General features: G+C 43.4%; 1 protein-coding gene across 1 annotated transcript in view; it reads right to left on the bottom strand.

Moving 5' to 3' along the window:
• The window catches only part of RBM20 (RNA binding motif protein 20), a 202,872-nt gene that overhangs the window by 40,948 nt on the left and 141,497 nt on the right, over positions 1 to 20,427 (bottom strand). The window contains exons 4-7 of the mRNA XM_068548533.1: positions 19,382 to 19,473; positions 18,480 to 18,577; positions 6,139 to 6,282; positions 1,253 to 1,384 (exon numbers count right to left, since the gene is read on the bottom strand). Of these exons, the coding sequence (XP_068404634.1) occupies positions 1,253 to 1,384; positions 6,139 to 6,282; positions 18,480 to 18,577; positions 19,382 to 19,473 (466 nt within the window). The remainder of the gene's footprint in view (positions 1 to 1,252; positions 1,385 to 6,138; positions 6,283 to 18,479; positions 18,578 to 19,381; positions 19,474 to 20,427) is intronic.

The following is a 20,427-nucleotide window of genomic DNA, read 5'->3' as shown; positions in this document are numbered from 1 at the left end:
GGCAAAAATTAAAAAGTTGGACAAGACTAAGTGTTAGCAAGAAGGTGAGCTATTGAAAACTCTCAGACACTACTAGTAGGAATGCTATCATCTAGTACAGTTGAGGGTAAGCATGCCTTGTGATCCAGCAATTCTACTTCTAGTTATGTACATTTCCCTGGTTATATGCACATGTACATGGGTACTGGGATAACATGGTTGAAAATGTTCATAGTAGCAGTGTCTCTAATACCCTAAAACTGGAACCCAAATGTCCATCAACAGTGGAATGGCTAAACAAATTTATGGTCATACAATGGAAATTTATATAACAATGAAAATAAAGATGCACCCAACATAGATGGCATAACGTTGAATGAAAGAACACAGTATGATTCCATTCACATAAAGTTCAAAATAGGTAAAACTAAACTATAATGTTAAAAAAGGCATAGAGAGGGGGTAGAATAATAAGGAAAAGCAAGGAAATGGTTATCTCAGGGTCAGGAGAGTGGAGAGGGAGGGGTTGAGCACAAGAAGGGACTTACAAAGTTTTCTTGGTGCTGTCCGTGTCCTATTTCTTGACTTTGGTGGTGGTTTTGTGGGATTTATGGGAGTTCACCCATTATTACTTTTTCAACTGTGCAATACAAAATTAGTCACTTTTCTGTCTGTATGTTATACTTCACGATAAAACAAAAAAGAAAGAAAAAAAGAAGAGAATGGTAGAGCAAGCTGAAACAAAAACAAAAGCCCTGTTTGGAATTACCTCAATTCAATCCTGAGTTCAGACAATGGCCAACTCAGTCATGTGCTGCTTAGAAGGCTTTCTATGGGGCTTAAGACAATAAACATAGAGAGGATGGAGGAGAGAATATAAGATCAAGGGGGCGACAGATGAAGAAAAAGTTACTGAAGACCTGTCTGGGTTTCATTCAGGGGTTTATGCTTGGAACTCTCACCTCTGAAAAGCAACCATCTTTCCCTTCTTTCTTCATCTTTCAAGACTTCTCTTAAAATCCTCCTTGGGTCCCAGGTAGGTAGTCATCTTGCCCCAGGCACCCCTTTGCATCTTGTACTTACCTCAATGAGCACTTTTCTTGCCATGTTATAATGGGTTTGCCTTTCCATGTGATATCCTCAAAGGCAGTGGGTAATTTTTGGATCTTTTCCTGTGCTCTCCTTCCCACCAGCACTTAGGCCAGTGGCTGACAAGGAGGAGACACTTAGCTGTTGCTTGTTGAATGACTGAATGAAGGAGAGAATGCTTTACCTTCAGCTGCAATTCCTTGTATCTCTTGGACATCCGAATGAGCAACTTCTCACCATTGATCATCGCAGATTTTTCTTGGTAATACTGGACCATGGCCTGGGCAGCCTCTGTGTAAGCCATCTCTAAAAAGGCCTAGGAAAGAAAGGAAGGACAGACATTGGACTTGACTTTAATGGTCTTAAAGAAAATTCTGTTCAAGGTATGACTCCATGTATATGAAGTTCAAGAATTAGGCAAAACAAACTGATGGTGGTAAAGTCACAGCTGAGCTTCCCTCGGGCTTGGGGGTGGGATATTGACTGGGAAGGGAAATGAGGAAACCTTCTGGAGTTCTGGAAATGTTCTATATCTTGACCCGCATAGCAAATACATAGGTGTGCACATGTAAAAAATTAATGGAGTACACTTAAGACTAGTGCATTTTAGAGTATGTGTTTTATACCTCAATAAAAAGGAAAAAATTCAGTACAAGGAAGAGCTTTCTTTGATCCCATCTGTTCATAGAGACATTTATTAACTTCAGCAAAAGAGCTCATTATAAGATGGCCCCTCTCCTGATCCCCATGGTTACCAAACGTTATTCTTATTTACATATGTCCATCCTGGGCTACATCATGCCACAGGAGTCCCTCTGGATGGGAGGGTCCATTAACCCACAGTTCCCCCGAGGGAAGGGGGTGGGGGGGAGTGAGTCTGCTGCACAAGTGACCTTGGGCTTATCCCTGGAAAACTTGCTATTCGGTGGTGGCGATGACAGGAGACAGACACAAGCCCTGGGTATCTGAGCTCTCAATTTCTTTGCAAAGAAAGAAATACACTAAAAAACTCGGGGGCTCCCCAGGCTTGAAGGAAGGCCATGTCTTTGTGAGCTGGAGAGAGAGGAGACCCTCAGTTATGTTTCCACAGCACCTCTCCTCTTTAACTTTTCTGATAAAAACCCTTACATAGAAACGGGGTTTCCACTCAATCGGTGCCTACAGGGAGTTTCTAAATAGCCTGTTTTGACTGACCTGTCAGTTGACCCCAGGAGCTGCTGTGGCAGATTCATCACTGTTATTGTCTTAGATTTGTTGGATTTGTCCTATACTGACGCTGCACTGATCTGGTCCCTCAGTGTTGAAAAGGAAACATGGCCTGTGGCAAGGGAGCCCTTGCTGTGGGCCCTCATCTCCCATTTCCTTGAACTGCACGGGCTTAACAAGCTCATCCTCCCTCCTTCCCTCACATCTGCTTTTGAATTTCAGACATGCCTTTCTCCGTGCTGTCACAGTCTACAGCAGAAGCATGGGAAACCAAAAAGTCAGGGTTCTTTTACTCTAAGATCAGGAACAAGACAAGGTTGCCCACTCTCACTGCTATTATTCAACATAGTTTTGGAAGTTTTAGCCACAGCAATCAGAGAAGAAAAAGAAATAAAAGGAATCCAAACCAGAAAAGAAGAAGTAAAACGGTCACTGTTTGCAGATGACATGATACTATACATAGAGGATCCTAAAGATGCTACCAGAAAACTACTAGAGCTAATCAATGAATTTGGTAAAGTAGCAGGATACAAAATTAATGCACAGAAGTCTCTTGCATTCCTATATACTAATGATGAAAAATCTGAAAGAGAAATTAAGGAAACACTCCCATTTACCATTGCAACAAAAAGAATAAAATACCTAGGAATAAACCTACCTAAGGAGACAAAAGACCTGTCTGCAGAAAACTATAAGACACTGATGAAAGAAATTAAAGACCATACAAACAGATGGAGAGATATACCATGTTCTTGGATTGAAAGAATCAATATTGTGAAAATGACTATACTACCCAAAGCAATCTACAGATTCAATGCAATCCCTATCAAACTACCAATGGCATTTTTCACAGAACTAGAACAAAAAATTTCACAATTTGTATGGAAACACAAAAGACCCTGAACAGCCAAAGAAAAAGAAAAGAGAAAGAGAAAGAAAAACGGAGCAGGAGAAATCAGGTTCCTGGGCTTCAGACTATACTACAAAGCTACAGTAATCAAGATAGTATGGGACTGGCACAAAAATAGAAATATAGATCAATGGAACAGGATAGAAAGCCCAGAGATAAACCCACACACATATGGTCACCTGATCTTTGATAAAGGAGGCAAGAATATACAATGGAGAAAAGACAGCCTCTTCAATAAGTGGTGCTGGGAAAACTGGACAGCTACATGTAAAAGAATAATATTAGAACACTCCCTAACACCATACACAAAAATAAACTCAAAATGGATTAAAGACCAAAATGTAAAGCCAGACACTATAAAACTCTTCGAGGCAAACATAGGCAGAACACTCTATGACATACATCACAGCAAGATCCTTTTTGGCCCACCTCCTAGAGAAATGGAAATAAAAACGAAAATAAACAAATGGGACCTAATGAAACTTAAAAGGTTTTGCACAGCAAAGGAAACCATAAACAAGACGAAAAGACAACCCTCAGAATGGGAAGAAATATTTGCAAACGAAGCAACTGACAAAGGATGAATCTCCCAAATACACAAGCAGCTCATGCAGCTCAATATCAAAAAAAAAAAAAAAACAGCCCAATCCAAAAATGGGCAGAAGACCTAAATAGACATTTCTCCAAAGAAGATATACAGATTGCCAACAAACACATTAAAGAATGCTCAACATCATTAATCATTAGAGAAATGCAAATCAAAACTACAGTGAGGTATCACCTCACACCGGTCAGAATGGCCATCATCAAAAAGTCTACAAACAATAAATGCTGGAGAGGGTGTGGAGGAAAGGGAACCCTCCTGCACTGCTGGTGGGAATGTAAACTGATACAGCCACTATGGAGAACAGTATGGAGGTTCCTTAAAAAACTAAAAATAGAACTACCATACAACCCAGCAATCCCACTACTGGGCATATACCCTGAGAAAACCATAGGTCAAAAAGAGTCATGTACCAAAATGTTCATTGCAGCTCTATTTACAATAGCCAGGACATGGAAGCAACCTAAGTGTCCATCGACAGATGAATGGATAAAGAAGATGTGGCACATATATACAACGGAATATTACTCAGCCATAAAAAGAAACGAAATTGAGTTATTTGTAGTGAGGTGGATGGACCTAGAGTCTGTCATACAGAGAGAAGTAAGTCAGGAAGAGAAAAACAAATACCGTATGCTAACACATATATATGGAATCTAAAAAAAAAAAAAAAAATGGTTCTCACGAACCTAGGGGCTGGACAGCAATAAAGACACAGATGTAGAGAATGGACTTGAGGACATGGGGAGGGGGAAGGGTAAGCTGGGACGAAGTGAGAGAGTAGCATTGACATATATACCAAATGTAAAACAGGTAGCTAGTGGGAAGCAGCCGAATAGCAGAGGGAGATCAGCTCGGTGCTTTGTGACCACCTAGAGGGGTCGGATAGGGAGGGTGGGAGGGAGACTCAAGAGGGAGGGGATATGGGGATATATGTATATGTATAGCTGATTCACTTTGTTATACAGCAGAAACTAACACAATATTGTAAAGCAATTATACTCCAATAAAGATGTTAAAAAAAAAAAAGTCAGGGTTCTTTCAAATTCCGCCACTCAGCTTTCTAAGTGCCTCTTTCTTCTTTTAAAAATTCTTAAATTTTTTATTTTTATACAATTTTTAAAGGTTACTTTCCATTTACAGTTATTACAAAATATTGGGTATATTTCCCGTGTTGTACAATACATCCTTGAGCCTATCGTACACCCAGTAGTTTGTACCTCCCACTTGCCCATCCCTATATTGCCCCTTCCCCCGCCCCACTTGTAACCACTAGTTTTTTCTCTATATCTGTGAGTCTGCTTCTTTTACGTTATATTCATTAGTTTGTTGTATATTTTAGATTCCACAATATAAGTGGTATCATACAGTATTTATCTTTCTCTGTCTGACTCTAAGTGCCTGTTTCTTCATGCAAACATTTTAGCACCTCGAGCTCTCACCGGTCACATGGGAATAAAACGAATTCAGTGAATCTCACTGCATTCATGTTGCAAGCTGAATTTTGGAAATTTGCCCAAAATAGAATTCTGAGAAGGAGGAATGAAGAGACTAAATGAGTAGTCTAAGCCCAGGTTGGCAGAGGAAGACCACTGATGATCCAAGGTGGCTTTGAGTCTCCAAAGTTCATGCCTTAATTAAGATAAGGATTTCTCCTATGCCTGTTCCTCTGATTCCTAAGGTTAAAATATTTATTAAAAATAAAAGACTAAATATTCTTACGTCTGACTAGTCACTGTATAAACTACCCGCTTCGACTTTAGAAATGAAGACAAACATATTAACCCCCAAAGACTCAGTCAATCCTCATAGGTTAAGGGTTCTTAGTTCCGTAGATTCACCAGGCATCCATTAATTCCCACCTACTCTTCTGCTCTGAGAACCAAGAGCCTCAGTTGCTAAAACCAAGGATCAGTGAAAATAACCTGTTCCCTGTCAGTTGTTGGCTGGCTCAAAAATCCATGCCCTCAAGAGATGAGAAACTTAGAAAGTAAAAAAGACAGTAGCATTAGCTCAGGGGGTGGGTAACACGGTGAAAAGACTCAAGTCCATGGATTTCTGTTTTAGGGACCTGCTAGCTTTTCTGTGATAATGAGTACCTCATTCCAAAGCACATCCTCACCTCTAGGTAACTCACAAAGGCCTGGATCCATCACAAGAAGGGTAAGGTGAAACAGGAGGAAACAAAACACCACCATCAATGAAAACCTCTGTGCTGTACCAGCTGGAGGCCAGCTGTGTACTACCCCTTTATGTTATGAACAGCTGCTTTTTAAAAAAATTACGTAGTTCCCCTCCACCAATGTGTGGTCTATCTGGTGCATACCAGTGTGAAAGTGCCCAGACCTACCTGATTAGTAGACTTCATGAGGATGTAATTAGTGACCTTTCCAAAGGGCAGCCCCAGGTTAATGACGTCATTCTCGGTGCAGCTTCCCTCCGGCAGATTGCAGATGTGTACCACGCGGCCAGCACCCGTTTTCCGCTGCGCAAACTAACGGGAACAGAGAGCAGTGGTTTGGTCTTCAAAAGACATTTCCTTCTTGCCCTCTATCTATTCCAGATGCTCCTACTGGCTATGTTCCCCCAAATAATGATCAAAAAACTATAATTTACAAAATGAATGCAGAAAAATAATCCATTTGCAGAGAGATATAAAACATTGATTTTATGCCATCTCTTTACAAAAAAGATTCGTAACAATTTTAACGAGATATCACATCCAGGGCTGTCGAAGAGATAAGGAAATGGGCATATCCATATGTTGCTGGTGGGAGGTTGTGTATCTACAATCTTCTGAGAAGATACTTTAGCATATTGAATAAAACTTAAAATATATATAGCACAGGATCCTGCCATCCCACTTTTGGAAATCTAGCCTACAGAAATAAATACACCAATATGTAAATACTTATGTACAAGGACATTTATTGCAGTTAATTTATTATAATAAATTTATAATTTATTGCAAAAATTTTTGGAAACAGCCTGAATGTCCAAGAATAGGATAATGATTGAGTAATTGATGGTTCACACCTACAATGGAAAACTGTGTAGCCACTGAAAGAAGGTGGTAAATGAGCTGATCAGGAAAAAATGTTTAAGATAAAGTAAAAAGCAGGTTGCCAATTACAGGTGTAATATGATGATATTCTTGTAAAACAAAGCAAAAACCCAAAAATATATAAGAAAAAGATGAAGCAAATGTAAAATTTTGATAATTATTGGAATTGGGGGATGAGTACACAGGGGTTAATTACACTTGTCTCTACTGTTCCGTATGTTTGAAATTTTTCACAATGAAAACAATTTAAGGGATATCAGCACAGACACAGAAAGGTATGGGGCAATACATATCAACCTATCAGTACTGGTTATCTTCAAAGAGCAGAATTGGAAGGGAGTAAGGGGGAGATGTTTAACCTACTTCTTATGTGTCTCATATTGTTTGACTTATAAATTTTAAAAAACCCAATAAAGAAAAAAGAACATAGAAAGGATTTGTGAACTTAATACATATACATAGACATTCACAGCGACAACCTTTGGTTTAGGGCAGTGGCTTCCAAAATTTTGTTAGCCTTGAAATCCTTTCTTCAAACAAAAGCTTGCCCACCAGCCCAACATAGTCAACAAATAAAGAGGTGCTGCTCTAGACAAACCTTGCGATCCAACACCCTGCTGCCACCCCCCATCCAGCAGTCCCAAAGGCATCTCTAAGGAACACAGTTTAGAAACGAAGACCCGGGCCTAATCAAAGCTCCTGGAGGGAGGAAGTGTGTCTGTTTGGTCTGTGCAAACCTTAATCAGACTGGAGTCTCCAGGAGGTTCAAGAATTAGTAGCCATAAGCCAACCCAATGTGGAAGAGAAGGATGCAGTTTTCTAAACCCGTACTAATAGCATAGCCCACATTTGCATAATCACCATCTGCTTTCTATGATAAAGTGAACTTCAACATCTAATTACATTTGATGTGGGTCCTACTCTACTATAGTAATACAGTGGGAAAGTCTGAGGTCTCATCCCTAACAAGGGCTAATACTTGGGTAATTCTACCATGAAAAGCCCTCGTTTGTCTCATCTGGGCTGAGGACAATAAGAGTCAGTAAGAATTTCCTTGGACGGTTCAGCCCTGAATTGGAGAAACCCAAGTGGCCCTTTCAGACCTCCCTCTTCTGCAGTGTCCAGAGGTCAAGCACTTTCCCAAAGGGAAACAGGCTTCAGTGTGTGGCCCAGGCAGCTCCCAGAGCATGCCCACGCCTCCCTAAAGTGCAAACGGTGCTCTCCATAAGCTGGGAGACTTTGAGTATGAGCCTGGCTAAGGAGGACCGAGCCCTTCTCCAGGGAAGACAGGAGGAGGGCTAAGAGGCAGGATCTTTGCCTCTCATTAGGGTGAGGGGCCACACAGAAATGCAGACCCAACTGAGCTCTCGGGCTGGGCAAAGTGGCCAGTCCTCTGAGTTTATCAACAGGAGGGCTGAGGCTGGGTGCTCTGCTGGCTCCTCTGAGCCAGGCACGTTTCTGCCCATGTGACTCTGCTGTGGCCGGCCCGGGCTCACGTGTGCTTGGACAACAGAGCAGACACGCAGGGCAGTTCTGGACCGATCCTGCTCCTTGCCTGTCCCGTTGCCTAGTGACTGGGCACGAGGGCCAGCGCCTCTCTCATTGTCTCCTCCAGACTGAAAGAGCAACTCAGGAGGCTTTTATCCAAGCATAAGTGTAGCAGCTACTGCTGAGAGCAGAGCATGCCTCCCGAGGAGTAAACACCCTCACCGCTGCTGGTCACCAAAGAACAATATGAAGTCACACTGCGGACAAGTTAGAAAGGCACTAAAATGAGTGAGTCTCAATTAAGATTTTCATTTAAATTTAAAAAGTACACTGCAGCAACATGGATGGACCTAGAGGATTGTGACACTAAGTGAAGTAAGTCAGAGAAAGACAAATATCATATGATATCACTTATATGTGCAATCTAAAAAAAAAATGATACAAATGAACTTATTTACAAAACAGAAATAGACTCACAGACATAGAAAACAAATTTATGGTGACCAAAGGGGAAAGGGGGGAGGGGCACAAATTAGGAGTTTGGGATTAATAGATACAGACTACTATATATATAAAACAAATAAACAACAAGGACCTACTCTATGGCAGAGGGAACTATACGCAATATCTTGTAATAACTTATAATGGAAAAGAATCTGAAAAAGAATAGACATATATATGTATAACTGAATCATTTTGCTGTACACCTGAAACTAATACAACATGTAAATCAACTCTACTTCAATAGAAAGTTGTTTCTTTTGAAAAACCAAAAAAAAAAAGTATCTATTTTTAAAAAAAAATTTTTTTAAAGTATCTATTTACATAGGAAAAAAAAGTACATTTCATTGGCTCTATTTCCTCCCAAGATTTTAATCAGCAATAGAAATTGGATTTTATTGACACCCTTGTCATCACTTAAAATACTCATGAGATTTTTAGTAATCTTCCAATTAATCATATTAATCTGGAGTTTCTCCACTGGTGAACTGCAGATGGGTTACAGGTATGCCAAGATACTGGCCCCTTGGGGCAAAGCACCTCCAGTGGCCACAAGCAGCTTCTTCACTTTAACCAGTTCCCTTCAGTGTATCATTTTCTAAGGGACCCATGAAATGAAAATCTTGCCCACCAAAAATCTGTGTTGTGTCTGGTGTCAGGGCATGTGAGAAATCTTAACCAGTTAGAAACATTTTTTATGTGTGGTATTCTTTTGCAAATATTTGATTTAGGATAGTTCAGTCTACTTTCCTTTCTGTCACTGACCTAAAGTATCTTTTTGTTAAACTCAACTAGGTTCAAAATCATATTTGATTCATAAAGGGTGTGGGGTTATATGTATAATCACTCTATCCTTGAACAGTTCACATAAACATGGCTATTATTTGCCTTACGTCCTATGGGAACTCTGGACGATGGGGGAGAAGGGGTGAGAGGAAGGCAGAATACGGTCTAGGTGGTACTCTTGTAGAGTAAAATCTGTCCACTGGGGTCACAGACAATCCTGAGTGCCTTGGAGCAGGCAGCATGATGCCTTACGCTAATTCCCAACCTGGGTTCTCTAAGAAGTCCAAGTCCTGAAGGGTCTTTGAAGGTAATAATATATCAAGGAAGGATTGTTATTTTTGACATTTAAAAAACCGGAGTTGAGGGACTTCCCTGGCGGTCCAGTGGTTCAGACTTCGCCTTCCAATGCAGGGGGTGTGGGTTTGATCCCTGGGCAAGGAGCTAAGATCCCACATGCCGGGCGGCCAAAACACCAAAGCATAAAACAGAAGCAATATTGTAACAAATTCAATAAAGACTTAAAAAAATTTAAAAACAAACAAACAAACAAAAAAACCTGAGTTGAGATCATACTTTGAGTTTCTTTACTGAGATGCTAATCTTGGTTAGATCCTTACCCTGATGAGAAAATCTGGTGTATCTGTGTTTTTCGATGCATAGAAATGGGGAGCTAGTTAATTACTCACTAATGTAAGTGCTTTGGCAGATACAGTACTTTTGCCAAACATGAAATGCAGGACAGGTGCTGCTTGAGGTAGGAGTAATAACTGAAAACAGTTTGGGCTGTAAAAAGCACAAGACTTCCTGACGTAGTGAAAGAACCTGATCTTGGAAGACAGAGGACTGGGTTTCAGTTCCAGCTCAGCAACCGATTAGGTACATGACAAGGACAAACTAATTTTCCTTTCCTTAGTTCTCCAGTGTCTGGAATGAGGAAGTTAGTCTATACGTCTTAAGTCCTCTCCAGACGTAAAATATCCATGCTTATGTGGCTCAAAGTTCTAAAATTCCACTCCTCTCAGAAGCCTTGCCAAGCTAAACCCTAAGATCCAGGTTAATGATAAGCCTCCCCAACTGTGTTGGGCAAAAACAGGAAGTCTGTGTTTTTCCCACTCCCTGTCCCAATGAATGTAATGTTTGTCCTCCCGCTCTGCGTGATCAGCCGTTTCAGCAAGCATGCATATGTGCACAAGCATGGCCAACGTTCAGACAGGCCTGTACGTGTTGTTGCTGGTTTCATTTTTACAGGGCTGAAGATAAGCTCCAAGCAGTGAACACCTTGCCAATGTGCTCTGCCCTGAGAAAGACGCTGCTGCCTGAATGAACGAGAGGAGTTGAGATCATATACTGAGATAAACGAAAGACAGGTGGGACCGCTGCCTCTCTGAGGACAGACACACATCAGGTGTGTGCCTCACGGTCTTCAGGCACCAGTGCCAGGCCAGTGGGAATATCAGACGGACCTGGGTCTGTGTCCCTGCTCCCCAGTGACTACCGTGGGCAAGTTACTGAATTTCTCCAAGCCTGAGTTTGTTTGTCTATAAACCAGGGAAAATAAACATTGATTCCACAGGACCGTTTAGAAGACAAAAATGCCACAATGTATGTAAAGTGCCTTTGTGCAAGGCCTGGCATCAGCAGGCTTCTATAAATAAATATTTGTCTCCTTCTTTCCTCCAACAGTTAAAGGATGTGCTATGATGCTCCTGGACTGGGAAAAAATGTAACTGTATGGTGATTACGTAAGAGAAAGTCTGTGTTCTTAGGAAATTCATGCTGATGTAGTTAGGAGTGAAGAGGTACCATGTCTCCAACGGTTCAGGAGAAATAAGCATAGATCATTAGATGGATGGATGGATGGATGAATGGATGGATGGATGAACAGATAAAGATAGAGATGGATGGATAGACAGATGATAAAGAGACAGAGACAGAAGAGACACAGAGAGAGAATGATGAAGTAAATGGGCCAAAATGTAAAAAAGGTAGTAAATCTAGGCAAAAGGTATATGGGTGGGGAGTGTTCCTTATACCTTTCTTGCAACTTTTCTGTAAGTCTAAATTATATTAAAATTAAAAGTTACTAAAATAAATTTTAAAAGATGTGCTCTGCGGCAGAAGAGCAGCTGGGTTTAGAGAGAATTGTGAGACCTGGTGTTGATGGGCTCCGCTAACATCCCACCTGATGGTCTGCCTGCTGAGCTCTCGGGAGGCACACATGCGACAGTGCATTTGGAACTTCCCAGTCCAAGGTCAAATCTCTAAGAGAGCTCAGGCATCTGGGCTGTAACTGAAGCCCTCATTACTAACCTAAGGGGACAATCATCCTTCCCCAGCCCGGGGGACGCTTCAGTCAGCTCGTAGACCGGCATGACCCCAATGCCCCGACGTGCAATCAGGCGCCTGGGCTGTACATTTTCACAGGCTGGGGTCACTCATTTAAAACCAGATGCCGCTTCTAATGGTTCATGCAGCCGAGTCCAAGACCTCTCAAGTCACCCACAAATCGTTTATAGATGGGTGGAAATGTGAAAAGAGCAGACTTGTGTAGGAAGATTCTGAGACCTTTCAATGCCCTCCAGTGCAGGTGGGAACAGGCTTCGCGGATGAGTTCAAAGAACAGCCCCAGTTCAAATAACTCACAGAGTTGCAATAAAAATGTGGCTCAGGGCAAGAGGCCTGCGGGGTGAGAGAAGTCTCTCAAAGTGCTTCTTAGAGCTACGAAATGTAGATTCGATCTTCAATAAACAATTTTCTCTGCTCCAGCCTGATCTCCTTTAGATGTGACCTAATTTACTCTGGCACACAGTCTGTGGGCCTCTGCTGGGTTTGTGCTAAACAAACCTGAGGACAGACACAGGGCAAATGTTTATTTCTCATGGTGTTGATTTCGAACATACTATGCAGAGAGTGAATGGGTTGGAGTTCCAAAGCTATGGATCTTGGTGTAACTTGGAGGATAGAAACAGATGTCTTTATTGATACTTTCAAATATTTTATAAAGCATATTAGCTTTGATTTAGAGAAAATCTACTTTTATTGGTGCCGGATTGCCTACGGGTCTTGGGTGGCTCATGTGCCGAGCAACTTCAACATTACTGTAAACTTTAGAGTCACGGAACCTTAAAACCAGGAGGTCATCTGGTCCACACTCATCAATGTGTATGAAGACACTGATGCCTGGGAGAAGGTAAGGAACTTAATCTGTGGGCAGTGAAGCAGGGGTAGATGTGTGATAACAACTCTCCCTGAAAAACCAATAAATCGCAGACTTGATAAATTACGGTAAACGTATACAATAGATGGTGTTACAACATCTGATAGTGTTTTATGTTCAGATGTGAAAAGATGTCTATAAATCAATTAAAATGTCTTGAGAGTTTATGTTAAGTGAAAAAAAACCAAGTTGCTCAACAGATGATATGGGGTAATCTGACTTTCCCCCAAATATATACTTTTAGTAAATAAACATGCACACATACACTAGCTAGAGATAGATAGCTATAGGCAAAGACATTTACCTTTGGCTTTCTCTGCAGGGTTAGATTTTCTATTTTTTATATCTCTGTTACTGTTTAAAATTTTTTACATCAGTTTACTGTTTTTGCAACAAGAAAAAATAATTCGGATTTGTAAAAAGAAAAGGAAAAAACCCAGAAAACAAAACCCACCCAGGTCTCCTGTTTCCCCACTCTCTGCTCTCTTCGAAAATGTACAAGGTGACCCCTGCCCAGGGGACAAGAGCGAGGACAGAGTTGGAATGGTGAGGGAGGGTGCCACATCAGTTAAGAACTCTCCATGCTCTTTGGCGGTCAGGAGACCAGAGTGCTCTGAGCCATGGACCCAGAAGGCCAAGGTGGACAGATAGATGCTCAAGGAACAGCCAGCTATCTGAGGGACAGCCTGTGACTTAAACCTCTGGTCTTTCACAAACACTTCTATTTTCCTGTGCCTCGGTTTCCTTATTTATACACGTTTTCTGGTGTGCAGGGTCCTGGTGAGAAAGAAACCATAAAAACAATGTGTATCGTCCCAGGCCAGGGAGGCCCCATCTGAGGCACCAGCACTAAATAAACTCCAAGGTGGCTGTGAAAACTACAAGGTGGTTTTACGGGGACAGCCAGCAGGCAAAGTGCATCTCAGGCAGGCGCAAGAAAACTATTTACAGCCTGAGAAGGCCCCTATGGCCCCTTCTAGAAACCTGATTACTCTGTTTATGACAACTCAGGCAGCAAAGGATAAAGTGCCTCTGCTCTGTCAAACAGCAGAAGCTTAAGTGAAAGTGAACGCTCCTCTCCCAGGACCCTGGGGCTGGAGGGGAGGGGGTGGGGACAGACACAAAGCACCCACCCTCAGCAAACGCAGCACACGACTGTCACTTCAGTGCCCCATCTCTGTCAGAAATAAACATGGAAACGAAGGGCTCGCATTCCCACCGAGTTGAGACAAATGTAAATTCAGCCAAGCCTGGGCTTGGGGGAGGTGGTAGATGGGTCATGTGGTCGTTATAGATCTCGTGGCAGTTCAGATACACTCTGAAGCCACAGTCATGACACGGAGCCCCTTGTCACTGTGTTCCCCTGCTTAGAAACAGAGGGCTTGGGCTTCCCTGGTGGCGCAGTGGTCGAGAATCTGCCTGCTAATGCAGGGGACACGGGTTCGTGCCCTGGTCTGGGAGGATCCCACATGCCGCGGAGCAGCTGGGCCCGTGAGCCACAACTGCTGAGCCTGCGCGTCTGGAGCCTGTGCTCCGCAACAAGAGAGGCCGCGACGGTGAGAGGCCCGCGCACCGCGATGAAGAGTGGCCCCCGCTTGCCGCAGCTGGAGAAAGCCCTAGCACAGAAACGAAGACCCAACATAGCAATCAATCAATCAATAAATCTTTAAAAAAAAAAAAAAAAAAAAAAAAAAAGAAACAGAGGGCTTTAGAAGGAAGCACTGCTCTTTGCTCCACAAACAATAGTGATATGACAATGGCTGAGTCCTGGCTGTTCCGGCTTTTACTCAACAGAATGTGTTTCTGAAAAGACGCATGTAAGCGAAATCAGGCAGAAAAAGCCCTGGCACTGGACTGGAACACACTTCTGGGGAAAAGGCATCAAAGCCTTTATGGGTTCTCTACGGTAGCTGGAAGCGGGGAAGTGGGAGGAATTTCACTGTCCTCCTTAAATATTTCTTTTCTGTTTGAATTTTCACAAAAAGCATAAATATGTAAGCAGAAAGAACCAACAGAATGCAAAAGGAGCGCGCCGGGCACTCACGGAGCCCAGAAAAGCATCCTCTGGTAACACAGTAACCACCCTTTGATGTATCTGCTTATCTTGGGAGGTCAGCATTTGTAGGCAGAAAAAAACCCAATAATTTCTCTGAGGAACTCTCCTGCTACTTAAAGGAGCCTCGCAGAGCATCACGGCAGATTCATCAGCTCTTCATTTCTCGGCTTTTCTCCAGGGGTCAGTATTTTTGGATTTCAGGTTTTTCTAAAGAGACATACCCACATTCGATAGCATTTGCCAGAAACGGCAACAAGAGGACCAGAAGCCGACAGAAGCCTGTGACCATCCAGGCACTGATGATGCAGGGAGTGGCTGGGGCAAACTGTGTCCTCGGCCCCCAGATTATCCTTGGGAAGCGCACGTGACCAGCAAGGCTTCGCAGAGCTTGTAACGATAAAACCAGTCAGATGAGAGCTCTTCACCTCCAATGGGTGTACAGCAGTGCCTCCAAATGTCGGGTTCATCTTGGGAGACGCTGTCACGGTACACAGAAGAATTCGGCCGCTGGGTCTGATGGCCTTTTCACCTTTTGCTCCACGGCTGCTGCTGGCCAAAGCCTGAGAAGTCCTCATTACCCCCAAGGCAGCCTCAGAGCCTGCCAAGCAGCTTGTGGAGTGGGAGTGGGGGAGCGGGGAACTTACTAATGAGAGAATCATCACGAGGGAGAGAACTCAGAGACCCTCAGAGACGGGCAGCAGCACTTAGTGGTTAAAAATGAGGCTTCTAGATAGAGCCGGGTCCCCTGGGTTCAAATCCCAGTGCTGCCACTTACCAGCTGTGTGACCTTAGGCAGGTTACTTAGTCTCTCTGTGCCTCAGTTTCCTCCCCTCACAGAGCTGTCTGGAGGATTAAATGAGCTAATACATACAAAAAATGCTAAGAACGTGGTGAGCACTACGTAAAGGTGCTATTATGATCACCATCCGACAGTGTCTGGGCTCTCCATCACCTTCCTGCTGCTGCCAATGCTGAAAGCAAAATGTTTCTTGTGTTGCTTCTCGGGCTCAAGCCAGATGAATGCCCATCTCTAGGCGTCTGGAGGAAACTGTACTCATGAATGGTCACGAGTCAGCAGATTGCTTGTGCCTGCCCCTCACCTAAGTAAAGTCCTTCCGTGGGAGCCTCTCTCAGCCTCTCTCGGGGTGGCGAGGGCAGATACGACTACAGGGATTCCCAGACAGATTCGCACAGGAGGAATCCTGACACTGAGACCGGCCCCAAATCACATGACCGGCAGACAGAGCTGGCCTTAGCATAGGTTTCCCCACAGCAGGCTAAACGGACTCGTTACTCAATAACAGCCATTATTACTTCTTACACACTGCACGGTTCACAAAGCGTTGTCACCTACACGGTCTCATTTGACCCTCACAAGGGCATCGAATCAGGAGACTGTGCTCAAATGGCCACATGAGATGTTCCAAGATTAGAGGCATAATCAGAAGGATCACAAGCCAAGTGAAAACCTAACTTCAAAAGTCATTATTACGGGAGTATTTTCCCCATTTAAGGAAATGGAGCCTCAGAGAAGTAAAGCCATTTGCCCGAGGCCACTCAGCTTCAGGATCCAGAACTGGGACTTGAACTTAGGGCCTCTTGCCTCCACATCCACAGCAAAGGGCCTCTGGTTCACTGGTCAGTGCTGGAGGACGCAGCTGAGGCATAGACAGACACAGAGTCCTCCTGCCCTTGCCTCTCCTCGCCCCCTCAGCCCCTGTCCCTTCATAAAGGGACTTAGTTGACACGGGTTCTCTCTCCTGTGCCCAGACCCCTGGCCCATCTGGCACCCACCCCTGCCTCCCCTGTCTGGGTCACAGCCCCTTTCCGCTCAGTGCTGGGGTCTCAGAGCTGGCTCCGCGGTCCACAGTGTGGGAAACAGGCCCTGGGGGGTTGGGGTGGTGCTGGAGCAGCCAGTGCCCCCATCGGACACGAGGTCAAGTAATCGGGCGTCTGACTCCAAGACAAATGCCAGGTTCACTGAACCCAGCCATTCTGCTCTCCTGGGACTGACCCCAAGCTGTCCCTGACCAGCCGTGGCTCTCAGCCTGAAGACTGCAGAGGGAAACCACAACATTCCTTCACACACGGGCTTGCAGACAGGGGCTCCCCCTTGAAGCACATCTCCCCGAAACACAACTAAACAGACACAAACAAAGGGAAATCTCAGCCCAGACAGGCCTCACTTCTCATCACGAGCCTCTTCACCTCCCCACTCACTCAGCCCCCAGGGTCTAAAACCTACACTTCTCTGCTTGCTCTTCCTAAGTTTTGCTCAAATGCCCCGACAGACACGTGGAGGGGACGGCACGTGGAGACCTGCTCTGCTGAGCACAAGAAGAAAGAGCCTGCAGCTGCTCACATCACGAATTGGAAAAATGCAGGCACACACATATTGAATGATTCCATTTCTATGAAATGACCCAGAGAGGTAAATCCATGGAGACAGAAAGCAGAGCAGTGGTGACCAGGGACTGGGGTGACAGGAGTGAGGAGTGACTGCTTACCAGGGGGCGGGATTATCTCTTGTGTTGATGAAAATGTTCTAAAACTGGTTCTGGTGTTGGTTGCACAAGTCTGTGAATATACTAAAAACCATTTAAAAAAAAAAAAAATGCAGGCACAGGCAAAACCACACAGACACACGCCCTCGAGCAGGGTTCAGCCAAACACAGTTTGCTTTACAGGGGGCTCTGCGGCTCCCACCCCCTTCCCCGCATTTCCCAGGGAGGAAGAGAAGCTGGGCAGCTCCTGGGGGACCAGGCTACATGCAGGGGGAAAACTGAGGGGGGAGAGCAAGTTGTCACAATTGCTGGAAAAAGGAGGAATGAATCTTTAGAGCTATGGGGGACGAAAGTGCCCGTTGTAGAAAGGAAGGAACAGAAACACAACTAAAAACGAAGTATTGACATTATGCAGATGTCACCATTTCCCCAAGGGGACAAAAATACCATTACTGTACGGTCCTTAGTTTTCAAACACATTTTCTCTTTCTGTTCAAGTTTCAGAATTACCCACTCACAGGAAATGGTCCACTTCAATAAAATGTCCAAGTCTTAGAAAACACACAGCACACACACACACACACAACCCTCATACTTATTTTTTTCTAAACCAGTGTTGAATGCTAGAAAATCTTTGAGTGCTTTCAATTTTAAGAAATTATGTCAGCTTTTTAATCTGTGTTTCAACACCAGCTGGAATGAATTAAACAACTCGTTTTTTAAAAAAATATTCATCCATTTATTTATTTATTTGGCTGTGCCGGGTCCCAGTTGTGGCATGTGGGATCTCCAGTTGCGGCATGCAAACTCCCAGTTGTGGCACACAGGATCCAGTTCCCTGACCAGGGACCGAACCCGGGCCCCCTGCACTGGGAGTGCGGAGCCCCAGCCTCTGGGCTACCAGGGAAAACCCTGAATTAAACAACTCTTGACCTCTGCTTTCCTGCACTGCACTAAGTCCCATCTGTGCCAGCTTCACCCCAGCCCCTTCTGTATCTCTACACCCAGGCAGAGCAGGTGATACAAATGTGTTGATGATGACAAATGACAGCGGAGAAAATGCTTCTGTACTCACATTTGTCCCTGGGGAAGCTGAAGGGAATGCGGGATTTGACAGAGTAAATGACCTCACAGGAATGGCCGCATATGATGTTCCAAGATTTGAGGAGTAATCTAAATGGTAAATTACACAAAACTGGGTGAAAACCTAGTCATTTCCTTGACCTTCAAAAGCCATTATTTATGGATATGTGCAAGAGTAATGTTCCTCCTATTTAAAACTAAAAATGACTTTTTTACCAAATGTTCTTTTAAAAAAATATTAAATTTAGCTTTTCTTTCTTGAAATAAATCATTCTTTTTCATAAATGCTTAAAAGTCGTAAGGCAAACGTAATAAAATAACTGGTTTAAGCCCCCAAAAAAGTCATTATTAGGACAGAAGTGGGAAGAGAAAAGTGAAAATTCCATTTTAACACAGTGATTAGTGATTGGCCTGATTATACTTCTGGGCATGTTGATAACCAGCAAAGCTTTACGTCTAAAGCACGTAGAAAACGCTGAGGAGCCCAGAGAGCAGGCCCAGTGCATTTTAGCATCTTGGGATCTGTTTGCTTTATAGATGTGTCCACAAGGGCACATTGGGGACATTTGGTTATTAAAGATGGGGAGTAAATGTAAAATAGATAGCTAGTGGGAAGCAGCCGCATAGCACAGGGAGATCAGCTCAGTGCTGTGTGACCACCTAGAGGGGTGGGATAGGGAGGGTGGGAGAGAGACGCAAGAGGCAGGAGATATGGGGATATATGTATACGTATAGCTGATTCACTTTGTTATAAAGCAGAAGCTAACACACCATTGTAAAGCAATTATACTCCAATAAAGATGTTAAATAAATAAATAAATAAAGGTTGGGAGTAAGAAGGCTTTGGAAAACTGACTTCTGCTTCAAGCTGCTGATCTGTGGGCCCTTTCTCACCTTCGTTCCCAGCAGGGTTATAAACGGCTGTGCTGTTGGGAGAGGCACACAGTGTTCCCTCTGCCGAACCGAGTACACACTGGACAGCAGGGCTGGAAAGGGGTGAAAAAGGGGAACCAGTTACTGAATAAGTTAAACAAAGAATTGCCATGTGACCCAGAGATTCCACTCCAAGGCTTAGACCCCAAATAGTAGAAAATAAATGTTCAAACAGAGATGTTCACAGCAGCCCTATTCATAATAACCAAAAGGTAGAAACACCCCAAATATAGATCAAAAGGTGAATGGATAAACAAAATGTTATATATATATATATATATGAATATTATTCAGCCATAAAAAGGCTACAATGTGGGTGGACCTTGAAAATATTATGCTAAGTGAAAAAGCCAGTCACAGAAGGTCACATGTTATATGATTCTATTCATATTAAATGTTCAGAAGAAGCAAATCCATGAAGATAGAAAGCACATTAGTGGTTGCCAAGGGCTGGGGGTAGGGAGGGGGAATGGGGAGTGACTGCCTAATGGGTATAAGTTTCCTCTGGGGGTGATGAAAATGTTCTGGAACTAGAGACTGGTAGTATTTGCAAAACCTTGTGAATGTGCTAAATACCATTGAATTGTACACCTTAAAATGGTTAAAATGGTGAGTCTTATGTGAGTTTTATCACAATAAAAAAATGGGAAGCCAGAAAAGAAATGTCTTTTTAAAATCACTTTTTAAAATTGTGGTAAAATACACATAACATAAAACCTACCATCTTAACCATTTTTAAGTGTACGGTTCGGTGGCATTAAGTACATTCACACTGTTTGGCAACCGTCACTACCCTCCATCTCCCGAAGAACTCTTCCCATCTTGCAAAACTGAAAGTCTGTACTACCTCCCCAGCCCCTTTTCCCAGCCCCTGGCAGCCACCCTTCCACTTTCTGTCTCTATGAATCTGACTACTCTCAGTACTTCCTGTAAGTGGAATCACACAGCATTTGTCCTTTTGTGACTGGCTTATCTCACTTAGAGTAACATCCTCAAGGTTCACCCAT

The sequence above is a fragment of the Eschrichtius robustus genome, chromosome 7, assembly GCF_028021215.1.
Source record: "Eschrichtius robustus isolate mEscRob2 chromosome 7, mEscRob2.pri, whole genome shotgun sequence".
Classification (NCBI taxonomy): domain Eukaryota; kingdom Metazoa; phylum Chordata; class Mammalia; order Artiodactyla; family Eschrichtiidae; genus Eschrichtius; species Eschrichtius robustus.
This window is presented reverse-complemented; position numbering and strand designations above follow the sequence as displayed.